Below are 12,225 nucleotides of genomic sequence, written 5' to 3'. Positions count from 1 at the left end.
GTCACCATCCGTTCTAGTGCTCCCTCTCCACTCCCACATACATTGATTGCTCCCCCAGCCCCCTGGGCCTCCCTGCCTCCCCTGGAAATCCTCACAGCAGTTTTTTTCTCTATGCATCTACTTCTGAGCTTCACAAACTGGAAAACCCAACAGAAATAAAAAACAGAAAGAAAATAAAGTGGTAAAAATAAAGCAATCAGAGATGAAAAAAAATACAAATTATGAGTAAGAAAGAAAAGACCACCATGAATATTTAAAAGGCCGGGGGGGGGGCGGTGGTGGGTCGTCATGGTGCTAGCAAGAAATACTTGCACCTAGAACAATTTCAGTTTGGGTCAAGAGGGAGGCCATCTGATCAAGTGTCCAGTTCGATCCAGGATGCTCAGGATCACATGCTCTCTGGGATAGTCAAGGTGTTCGACCCCCTTGCCTGGGGCCAGAGGGGTCGGCCGGAGGTTTCTAAGGCGAGGTCCTCTGCAGACGGGCTTGGGGCAGTTGCGCGCTTTTCCCATCACCTAGTCCCACGGTCGCGGAGGAGCTTCCCGTTTCTCAGGCCCCACAGGGCCCTCGGCGGTTCCTTCCCCTCGCTCTGGGGGCGCTCGGCGTCCCGTTGCACAAGCTCCGCCCCGGTGCAACCCGAGCCCCGAGTGTCGCAAAGCGTCCTCCGAGGGGGAGGTCCCGAGAGGCTCCAGGGCCGAGCCAGCCGTTCCCTCGCCACGCCCCTTTCCCCGCCCCTCCGAGGCGCGTGCGTCCAGGTCACGCCCCTTTCCCCGCCCCTCCGAGGCGCGTGCGCCCAGGCCCCGCCCACTCGCCCCACCTCCCAACCGGCCTCGCTCTGCTCCAGGTCGGCGGCGGCGGCGCGGCGGGGCGTCTGCTTCTCTGCGCGCCCTTTCGCCGTGCGGCTGTGCTCCCGGGGCTGGCCGGGCTCGCGGCCACTCCCCGGCCCCTGGCGGCGCAGCCATGGCCGGGCGGCGGCGGGCCGCAGCCAGTGTCCGGGCCCGCGGCGCGCTGGTGCTGTTGGCGCTGGCTCTGTGCGCGCCCGGGGCCCGGGGCCGGGCGCTCGAGTGGTACTCGGCCCTGGTGAGCACGGCGTACGTGGACCCGCTGACGAACCGCACGGTGCGGAGCATCTCGGAGAGCGGCCGCTTCGGGGACAGCTCGCCCAAGGAGGGCGCCCAGGGCCTGGTGGGCGTCCCGCGCACGCCGGACCTCCAGCCGGAGGGCTGCGCGCCCGACACCCGCTTCCACGTGCCCGCGCCCGGCGGCCTGGGTGCGGCGCCCTGGGTCGCGCTGGTGGCGCGCGGGGGCTGCACCTTCAAGGAGAAGGTCTTGGTGGCGGCGCGGAGGAACGCTTCGGCCGTGGTGATCTACAACGAGGAGCGCCACGGCAACCTGACGACGCCGATGTCCCACGCGGGTCAGTGAGCCGGGGCGCGCGGAGGGGGCGAGGAGGGAGCTGCGCACTGGGGTCATGGCCGACGGCCCTCCCGCCGTCGGGTTTGGTCGCGGACCGACTCGCGGCGAAGTGGGACGGGCCGCGACTTTCCTGGCCTTTATCCGTCGGGAAATATTTGGAGAACACTCGGTTTGCTCAGTGTGGCCCTCTGGGGCAGGAAGGCAAATCTACAGACAAGCGGGGAAGGATCTTCCTGGCTCGTTGAGGTGAAGGAAGATGGCTTCTGGAGCAGGGGAGTGGGGAGGACGGGCTACACGAACATCCCGGGGAGATCTGTGGTTCGAGCCTGGGGAAAGCCCCGATTCCGAGTCACCGGCCGTATCCACTCAGCATTTCCCCAGTTGGCAGGAGGAGGGACTGCAGCCCTCTCCAGCACATGCTGGGACCCGACTGCCCCTTTCCCTTCCTGTGGTGGCACTCGGAGTTCTTAGCTCTCAGAAGGGGTAGGTTGGTTGAATATTCTCATCTTAGAGCAGGAAGCCTGGTTTAAGTATGTTTTCTCCTTTGCTTAATATGAGGTGGTGATCCTGTCTTACCTCTCTCTGTCTGCCAGATTCTTTGAATCTTGAGTTTCAGTGGAAATGAAAAAGTTAACATTTCATTCAAGAAAACCCAACCCCACCCCATTGCTGTTGAGGAGATTGGGACTCTTAGCGACTCTGGAACCGAATAGAAGCGCCCCATAGGATTTCCTGGGCTGTCAGTCCCCTCCCATGGAGCCACCCTTTGCTTAGCAGCCATGTTCTTTAAGCACAGGGCCACGGAGGCCCCACCCCAGGGCAGAAGGCTGCATCTTCAGGCATTAATGACAGTGTAAAGCCTTTCTCAGTGTGAAGAATTACCTCCTTGGAACTGAATTGTAGGTGAAATGCAACCAGTACACATTTGGGTGTATTACTGTTAGGCCTTCTAGGATAACCTTAGCTTTGTGCCTCACAACAGGTGATTCATTCAGAAATTACCCTGATTAAAATCGCTTTAAAATGTCTGTTGCGCTAAGTCAGGCATCCTTTTCCCCCCGTGCTTCGGTTTTTGCTTTCATGGATGACAAGTTCAGAACCCAGCAGGTGGTGAGTAAAAATGAGGACAGAAAAGTGGCCTTGGGATTGGCCTCCTTCCGTGGAGTGGTGGGAACAGAAGCTAGGTGAGCAGTGTGTGAAACGGAGAGGACTCTTTCAAGAAGCTTCACGAAGGCCAGGAGATGTCGCCAGATACAGGGTAGAAGATGCAGGAAAAGTAGGCAAGATGGGAGATGATAAGGGATGTTGGAAATCTAGGAACATCTGGTAGAGATGCAGGAAGAGGCGAGGACTGAAGGCTGGATCCAGAATACTTGTGTAGGGTGGCGCTCTCATGTAATAGAGGGCGATTCCTCAGTTGTAATGGTGCCATTCGTCAAGGCACCATTTTTGCTCCAATTATCCCAGTGATTAAAAATGGCCCTAATTGTCATTGTACCCGTCATGTTTCCATAAGAGTGTCATGAGCTACCCAGTCACATGTCACATAACATTCTAGAGACAGTTCCCCAACTTTAGTAGTTCTGTCAAAGGGAAGAAGCTAGTGTGTTTGGATTCTCTGATTCTGGATGTAAAAACGTCTTCGTGGAGACATTTTCTTTTAAAAGTAGGCTCTCCAGTCTTCAATTTTAAAAATCTTGCTTAATTAAAACAACAACAAAAGTCAACAAAACTCTAAATTGGGAGTTGAGTGAAGCTTTGTAGAGCTGATCAGTTTTCCGTCCAACAATTCATACACATTTTATTCCATCTCATTGATTGCAGGCCCCACCACGTAACATTCATTCCTCGCTGTGTTTCCTGTTTTGCATTCGTCTTTCCGAACCTTTCTGAATGTGTCCTTGGATAAATTCTGCCCTTTTGATCAAATAGTTTCTTATTTTAATGAGTACTTAGTATTGCTCTCCATTAAGTGAACTTGACCTCCCTTAGTATTATTTTTCATCTATTATTTTGCTAAAAAATTGAGCCAGGGAGGTGGGTTCAGTTCCAGACCTGAAGGGTGACTATGGGCCATGGTCTTGGGGATTCCACTAGTTTCTATCTGACCCCTAAGCCTGGTCTTTTAAGATTTCATGTTTTGTTCCACATTTTTCTCCTACTCAGTTCAGGACTTTGTAACGTAGTCCCTTTTAGAGTCTTACTGGATGTTCCTATGAACCCACATAGCCAGTCCCTGGGAGAGCGACCTGGCCACCTGCTTCTGTAAAGACTGCAGTGAAGAAAAGGCTGCCGAGGGGTTAGTACGCGTTGAAATCAGTTCAGTGCAACTTAAGAGGCTGACGATAGCGGTTTTGGCTCTAGCCATGATTCAACAATCTTGCTTCCTTAAATTGTTAGGTGCTTGAGTGGGTTCTTACCCATAGGGACCCAGTGTACAACAGAATGACACACCTCCTAGTCCTGCGTCATTCTCACGATTGTTGTGTTTGAGCCTGTTTTATACTACTAACACAATCTATCTAGACTCAGAACTTTTGGGGGGGTAACTTCATTGTGTATTAGGTGGGTTTACATTTCAGATCTTTTTTTTAATCCAACTGAAACATTGAGTCTACCCTCCCAGTAGCTTGCTTTGGTCCTCCCTGCCTCTCCTTGTTTTAACAGTGGTTTCATACATACATCATTTATCCTTTTGTGATTAACTACACTCAGAATAATGTCCTCCAAATCGATCCATGTCATGAAGTGTTCCCAGTTTATCACAAGAGTGTTTCATTATGTTTATGTACCAAGTTGTTTATCTGTTCTTCCATTGATGGACATTGAGGTTGTTTGTTTCCTTGTTCTTGGGAACAGGGCTGCAGTGCACACGGATGTGCATGCATCTGCTCAGGTCTACTTCCTTATTTCTTTAGGGTGCATGTTGCTGGGCCGTATGATTTTCCTAGTTTGGGGAAGCACCATACGGTTTTCCACAGAGGTTATACTGTTTTCCAGTCCCATCAGTAGTATATGAAGGTTACAGTCTCTCTGCAAACATTCCAGTGTTCCTTGTTTTGTTTGTTTGTTTCAACTTTGCTATTAATGTTGGAGGGAGGTGGTAACTCATTTGTGATTCCAGACACCACGAGGTCAGCAGTTCAGAACCAGGAGAAAGACCAGGCTTTCTCCTCCTATAGAGTCACAGTTTTGGAAACCCACAGGGCCGTTCTCCCTGTTCTGTAGAGTCTCTGAATTAGAATGGACTCAGTGGCAGTCAAGTTTGTTTTGGGTGTGGTTCTAAATTAGGTACACTAGATGCACTTTTCTTGATTTTTGCAACTTTTTCTTTTTGAGTCAAGGAGAATCTGGTTACACAAGCTTTGCTCACCCCCGTCCCCCTCCCCCAGAGTTACAGACGTACACAAATACCCTAGCATTCGCACATAATTTAGGAGATGGCTGAAGTCCAGAGGACCCCAGGACTTGGGTTAAGACGCTCACTGATTGTCCTTCACTCTGGGAGACTGAATGGTCATTAAGGCCTGTCAGGAATTCACAGGGATAATCAAATGAGAAGATCTATATAAACAGAATTAGCCAAATATGAGCTGCTGTTTTGTGTTGTGCCTGACCTGGGTCAGAGATGGGAAAACAGACTTTTAAGAGCATGCTATCTAGTTTGGGGCTAAAGTAAAGATAAAATGAGATCAGCACGCATAAGGGCTGTTTGATAAAGCAGAGGCTCATTCACCACTTAGCTAGAGTAGGGAAAGCATCTAGTGAGTGGGTGGTGAGCTAGACCACATTATAAAGGTCTTAAATGCAGGAATAAAACTGGTCTGTATTCTGATGGAGTGCTTGAAGGTGGTTTTTGTTTAGCTTTTGTTTGGTTTTAGCAGTGTGTTAATTTAAAATGGTTTCCCAACCTCTGCATTGGATTGACATTTTGGCGCAGAAAATTCTTTGTTGTGGGGGCCGCTCTGTGCATTGTAAGATGTTTAGCAGCTTCCTTGGCCTCTACCCACCAGATTCCAATAGCATTCCCCCAGTTGTGACCCAAATGTCACCGGATAATGCTAGAAGTCTCGGAGGAAGGGGTGAGGCACCGACTGCAGGGAGATCACTTAGTAAAAGTGTGATGATGAGCAGGGGAGAAGCCGGACATAAAAGGTCCGATTAGACTATTGGGCTAATCCAAGTAGAAATATACACGAGGGATCATTGTAGAAATGAGAAAGAATGACTCTCACTCACCGAACTTGACCCCATTGAATTTGAGTAGATCCTGACTTCTGTAAATGGGGAAGAAAAGTGCAATGAGTGGGATTAAGTCAGTAGCGGAATGATGTCTGGGTGGCAATAGCATTTTTTCTCTTTGACACCTTTGGATTTCGGATGGTGGTGTAGAACTCTTAGATGTTATATACCTCGATACCTCAGTTCTCAGCCAACCTCAACCTTTGCACTCCCTGAACAGCAACATTTGAAGGAAAAGACATCTGCCCAGTATTTGTAACCACTAGATAGTCAAACCAAAAATCCGACTTAAAAAACGGTGGGGGGTGGGCTGAGAGAAAGTCAAATGTCATGTCTCCATGCATACAACTTACAGTACTTGTGTTCGTGCATTAAAACATTCGGCACTGCAGCAAATGTACACATGTGCTTGACATAGTGGGTGGGTGGATGGATGGAATGTGGTAAGAGCTGTACGAGCCCCCAATAAAGTGATTTTTAAAAAAAATCATCATTGTGCTTCACTTACATAAGTCTACTTATGTAGTCGTGTTTGTGTGTTGTGTTTTGATATTCAGTGTGCTGTGCCGCGTGTAGATGTTTTAGTGGGTGTCTCCAAGCCCAGGCTGTTAACTTTTTGGCAAAGCCCTGGAAAAATGAATTTTTAAGTGTAATTTCAGGGCCTCTGAAGCAATTATTTGGTTTTCCATTATTTCTTATGGGAGAAATACATTCAGTTCTCCATCTTTTGGATGTCTGAACACAACTTTAGAATGAATTGAGTTCGACAACAGAGGCATCATTATAGCTGGTTAGGACTTGGCTGAAGGCAGTAAGCATGACTGATTCATTAGTAGTCCATATTCCTGTGGTTAGTATGTAAGGAACAAAGTAGGAGAATTCCACATTTTGATATTGAGTATTAAAAGACTAGCATGAACCCAAGTCCTCAAATGGGAGGATGGATCAGTCTCTACATTCCCACTTCTGCATCCTTATTCCCAGCTGGCTCAAAACTCCTAAGTAGGAATGACAGCTGCCCATGTAGCATTTCTCAGACCCTGGCCACCTGAGCTAGGTTAGAATTTACATATTTGAAGGACTATTCAGACTGCTGAACAGGAAGACCACAGCCCTTTCTGCCAATTCACTGAAAGAACTCAACAGAATCTCACATCAAGTGTACCATATTATGGCGACAGCTTTCTTATCACCCAAAAGTATGCAACCTGAAAAATGGAGAGGTCTGGGAAGAGGCACATGGGGAGCTTCCATGACCCAAGGAGGGAGGAACATGTGAACCGCTGCTATGCATGGTCACCAATCCTTACTCATGAGGGCTAGTCAGCATTGCGTCCCCAAGTGCTCTTGCCTCGTCTGACAGCTTCAAGTGTTGGGAGAGCTTGAAAGACACAAGAAAAAAGATGGTAGGGTTTTTCTGCACAAAGATTTGACATGGCGGATAGTAATAGGGGGCTTTGAATGAATTGTGGGAAAAGAAATGAAAAGATAATGGAATTTTTCAGCAACTTTTTGATAGCAGTGGTTTTCTAAATGAGATCGAGGTAGTTTGTCTGCCACATTGAATAATGAGTCTCTTCCCAAGGTGAATTTCTCCAGTTTTTCTGAAAGCTTCTGCCCATCTCTGTCAGAATCTAGAGCAAAATAATTTAGGTTTAAATGAGTGTTTTATGGTGATTCTTAAAAAACAAAAACAGAAAGACAAGATTTTAAGGACACCTTTAAGAACAATGTGCTAATGATGCCGCGAGGTCGTCTCGTTTCCTTTAGTAATGTAGACATATTGAGCAGCCACTTTAGGCCAAGTGTGCCCCCTTGGGTAGAAATACACAAAACGCACGGCCTGCTTTGAGATAGGTAGAGCGTTCAAGGCAATATGGTTTGGACCTTTACTGACATCGCTAGGACAGGTGCTTAATGAAACATTAAAGGCAGGGAGTAGTAAGAATGGTGCTGAGCCCATCAGTAGCCAACCAGACCCCCCCTTACTGAAGGGTTGTGGGCAGGAGATGAGCCAGTCAGGGTGCAGGGTAGCAACGATGAAACATATAGCTTTCCTCTAGTTCTTAAATGCTTCCTCCCCCCCACTATCATGACCCCAATTCTACCTTACAAATCTGGCTAGACCAGGGGATGTACATAGGTACAGATAGCAAGTGGAAACACAGGGACTCTAGGACAGATGACTCCTGCAGGACCAGTAATGAGGGTGGCAATGCGTGGAGGGTGGAGGAAATGTGGGGTAGAAAGGGGAAACTGATTACAAGAATCTACGTATGGCCTCCTCCCTGGGGGAGGGACAGCAGAGAATACAGTGGGGGGAGATGTCGGACAGTGTAACGTATGACAAAATAATAATTTATGAATTAAGGGTTCATGAGGTAGGCGGGAGTGGGAAGGGAGCGGGGAAATGAGTAGCCGATGTTAAGGGCTCAAGTAGAAGGCAAATGTTTTGAGAATGATGGCAACAAATGTACAAATGTGCTTGACACAATGGATGGATGGATGGATTGTGATAAGAATTGTACGAGCCCCCAATGAAATGATTAAAAAAAAAAAAAGAATGGTGCTGGGCTTAGTATTTGCAGAGGTGGTTTAGGGGTAGGATTCTTTCCTTCCACGTGGGAGACTCAGGTTCAATCCCCAGCCAGTGCAAGGAAGGACATTTATTTAATGTAGGGAGGTAGGGAGGTTGTGGCACTGTGAAATATTTGCCATGTCCCTTCAAGTTGTAGTCTTTGTAACTGCCAACAGTTCAATAGATGGAAACATGAAAATAAGGTGTAGGGAACTCTCACATGGGACTGGTTGATTTTGTCATCCTCCTGGCTTTTCAGTGAGCTGTCTCAGAAGCAGGGAAGGTGACCTCACTGTTGTGCAAAACGAGCTGGGAGTGGGGTCCATCTCTTGAAACTCACGGGAGCGCCTCAAACCGGTAGACATAGCTGTGACATGGAAGGACCCCCAGAGGAGTGGCAGAGGAGCCAGAGCATGCGACAGTGTCAGGTTTCCTGCCCCAAGGAGCAAGCAAAGCTGGAGGCCTAAGTGGCTCGTCATGGCTCCATTGAGGGTGGAGTTAATTACTAAGATAGTTTCCAGAAAGGCTGAACGTTGAAGGATAAGTTGGTGGGCGAGTGTGGTGTGTGTGTGTGTGGGGGGGGGGATGGTTCGGTACAAGATTCTTGGTAGCAGGAATAGCACTGACAGAATTGAATGTCTGAATTAAGATACTGCATTCGGGAAAGAGTTCTCAATAAGATGGTTGAATAATGTATTCAACAAGCACAAATGTTTGTTTTTTTTTAGCAAGCCCATTTATCCACAACACAGTTTGAAATTCCACATTGCCAAAATGGGAATTGCATTTATTTCTGAGTTCTCCTAATTTGCCCTTGCCAACCATGAAAGCATTTGTTTTGCATCTGCATAATAGCTTCAGTCTCCAAAGCATTTCATTCCTAGTTAGTGTGCTATTTCCCCTGCTAGGTGATAGTGCTGGATTACTTGATTAGTTCATGCAGCATTCCCTCAAGGGGCATTACTGGATGATGTTATTTGTCCGGAGACAGGGGTGCTCACTGGTGGCATTCTCTTCCTCGGAGGAGACTGGGGTTGATTCCTGGCCAGTACACCTCCTGCACAGCCACTCCGTGACTACATCTTTTTTTCTTTTTTTACATTTTATTAGGGACTCATACAACTCTTATCACAATCCATACATATACATACATCAATTGTATAAATCACATCCATACATTCCCTGCCCCAATCATTCTCAAAGCATTTGCTCTCCACTTAAGCCCTTTGCATCAGGTCCTCTTTTTTTTTTCCCCTCCCTCCCCGCTCCCCCCTCCCTAATGTGCCCTTGGTAATTTATACATCGTTATTTTGTCATATCTTGCCCTATCCAGAATCTCCCTCCCCCCCCCCCTTCTCTGCCGTCCCTCTCCCAGGGAGGAGGTCACATGTGGATCCTTGTAATCAGTTCCCCCTTTCCAACCCACTCACCCTCCACTCTCCCAGCATCGTCCCTCACACCCTTGGTCCTGAAGGTATCATCCACCCTGGATTCCCTGTACCTCCAGCCCTCATATGTACCAGTGTACAACCTCTCCCCTATCCAGCCCTGCAAGGTAGAATTCGGATGATGGTAGTTGAGGGGAGGAAGCATCCAGGATCTGGGGGAAAGCTGTGTTCTTCATCAGTACTACCTCGCACCCTCATTGACCCATCTCCTCTCCTGCACCCCTCTGTGAGGGGATCTCCATTGGCCGATACTTGGGCCTTGGGTCTCCATTCTGCACTTCCCCCTTCATTCAATATGGTATATATATACATATATATATACACACACACACATATATATACATATATACACACACATATATATACATATGCACAAATATATCTTTTTTTTTTTTTTGCATGATGCCTTTATACCTGGTCCCTTTGGCACCTCGTGATCGCACTGGCCGGTGTGCTTCTTCCATGTGGGCTTTTTTGCTTCCGTGACTACATCTTGCTGTAATGTAGTATGTCTGTTAAAATCGATGAACCAATGTTTATCATTTTCACTGCAGTCCACACTTTAGCCCACTCTGTTTGTATAGCTCTATGGGATCAGGAAAGGTGTGCCTCAGGGTGTGTCCTGTCACCACAATTATTCAATCTGTATGTAAACAAATAATCCCAAGAAGCTAGATTCTTAGGAAGAAGAATGGGGCATCGGGATAAGAAGACGGCTTATTAGCAGCCTGTGAGATAACAGGTGGCACAACCATGTTTCCTGAAAGCCAAAGGATTTGATGCACTTGTTGATGAAAATCAAAGACTGCAGTCTTCGGTATGGACTGGCCCCAATTTAGAGGAAATGAAGCTCTTCATCATTGGACCAGTAATCAACGTCATGATAAATGGAGAAAAGAATGAAGTTGTTAGGGATTTCATTTTACTTGAGTCCACATTCAGTGCTCATGGAAGCAGCAGTCAAGAAGTCGAAGAATGTCTAACATTGGGCATATCTGCTGAAGAAGACGTCTTTAAAGTACTAACGAGCAAGTGTCACTTTGAGAACTGAGGTGCACCTGCCCTCACCGATGATGTTTTCAGTTGCCTCATAGGCTAGTGAATGTTGAATGGTGAATAGAGAAGACCAGTGGAGAATTGATGACTTTGAATTAGGATGTTGGTAAAGAATATTAAACATGGACTTCTTCTAGGAGAATGAACAAATCTGTCTTGGAAGAGTACAACCAGAATGCTCCTTTGAAGTAAGGATGTAAAGGCCAACAAACAGCCCTTGAATGAACTACATACAAGCTTTTCTCTTTCTTTGTCATTGGTTTGTTGTTGTTTTGTTGTATATTGCTGCTTGGTTTTGCTCTGTCTTGTTTTGGTGCATGTTACTATCTCCACAGGTCTGTCTAAATAAGATAGGTTGGATGAACAATCTAGAGGAGAAAACAACAGGACTGACAGTTGTGGGGGCACATGGGAGAGGGGGAAGGGTAGTGGTGTTTTCAAGCCCAGGGACAAGGGAACAACAAGTGATCCAAATCCTTGATGAGGAGGGTGTAGGAGGCCTGGTAGGTCGTGATCAAGGGTAATGTAACCAAGAGGAATTACTGTAACCTAAATGATAGTGGGACAACAGGAAAGTCAAAGGAAACATAGGAAAGAGCTAGGAGACAAAGGGCATCTATAGAGGTCTAAATAAAGACATGTACATATGCAAATATATATATGAGGATGGGGAAATAGATCTATGTGTATATATTTATAAATTTGGTATTAAGGTAGCAGATGGACATTGGGCTTCCACTCAGGTATTCCCTCAATGCAAGAATACGTTTTTCTATTAAATTGGCATTCTATAATGCTCACCTTCCTGGCACAATTGCTGAAGACAAAGTGGGTACATAAGCAAATGTGGTGAAGAAAGCTGATGGTGTCCGGCTATCAAAAGAGATAGCATCTGGGGTCTTAAAAGCTTGAAGGTAAACAAGTGGCCATCTAGCTCAGAAGCAACAAAGCCCACATGGAAAAAGCACACCAGCCTGCGTGCTCACAAGGTGCCGAAGGGATCAGTTATCAAAGAACAAAAAAAATCATATTGTGTGCGCACCTCCCTGATACGATCACTGAAGACAAATGGGTGCATAAGCAAATGTGGTGAAGAAAGCTGATGGTGCCGGCTACCAAAAGATAATAGCGTTTGGGGTATTAAAGGCTTGAAGGGTAAACAAGCAGCCATCTAGCTCAGAAGCAATGAAGCCCACATGGAAGAAGCACAACAGCCTGTTTGATCATGAGGTGTCGAAGGGATCAGGTATTGGACATCATCAGAACAAAAAATCTTAACACAGTGAATGAGGGGGGGAGTGTGGAGTGGAGACCCAAAGCCAATTTGTAAGCCACTGGAGATCCCCTTATAGAAAGGTCTTAGGGAGGAGGAGATGAGCCAGTCAGGGTAGGATGTAGCAAGGATGAAACATACAGCTTTCCTCTAGTTCCTAAATGCTTCCTCCCCCCCACCACTATCATGATCCCATTTCTACCTTACAAATC

The 12,225-nt window shown here is 47.2% G+C and overlaps 1 protein-coding gene across 1 annotated transcript in view; it reads left to right on the top strand.

Moving 5' to 3' along the window:
- The first annotated feature begins 858 nt into the window (after positions 1-858).
- The window catches only part of RNF149 (ring finger protein 149), a 37,573-nt gene continuing 26,206 nt past the window's right edge, over positions 859-12,225 (top strand). The window contains exon 1 of the mRNA XM_075563268.1: positions 859-1,417. Coding sequence (XP_075419383.1) covers positions 961-1,417 — 457 coding nt within the window. The 5' untranslated portion in view covers positions 859-960. The remainder of the gene's footprint in view (positions 1,418-12,225) is intronic.

Source organism: Tenrec ecaudatus, chromosome 11 (assembly GCF_050624435.1).
Source record: "Tenrec ecaudatus isolate mTenEca1 chromosome 11, mTenEca1.hap1, whole genome shotgun sequence".
Lineage (NCBI taxonomy): Eukaryota > Metazoa > Chordata > Mammalia > Afrosoricida > Tenrecidae > Tenrec > Tenrec ecaudatus.
The sequence above is the reverse complement of the archived record's forward strand: the minus strand, read 5'-3'. Positions and strand labels throughout refer to the sequence as shown.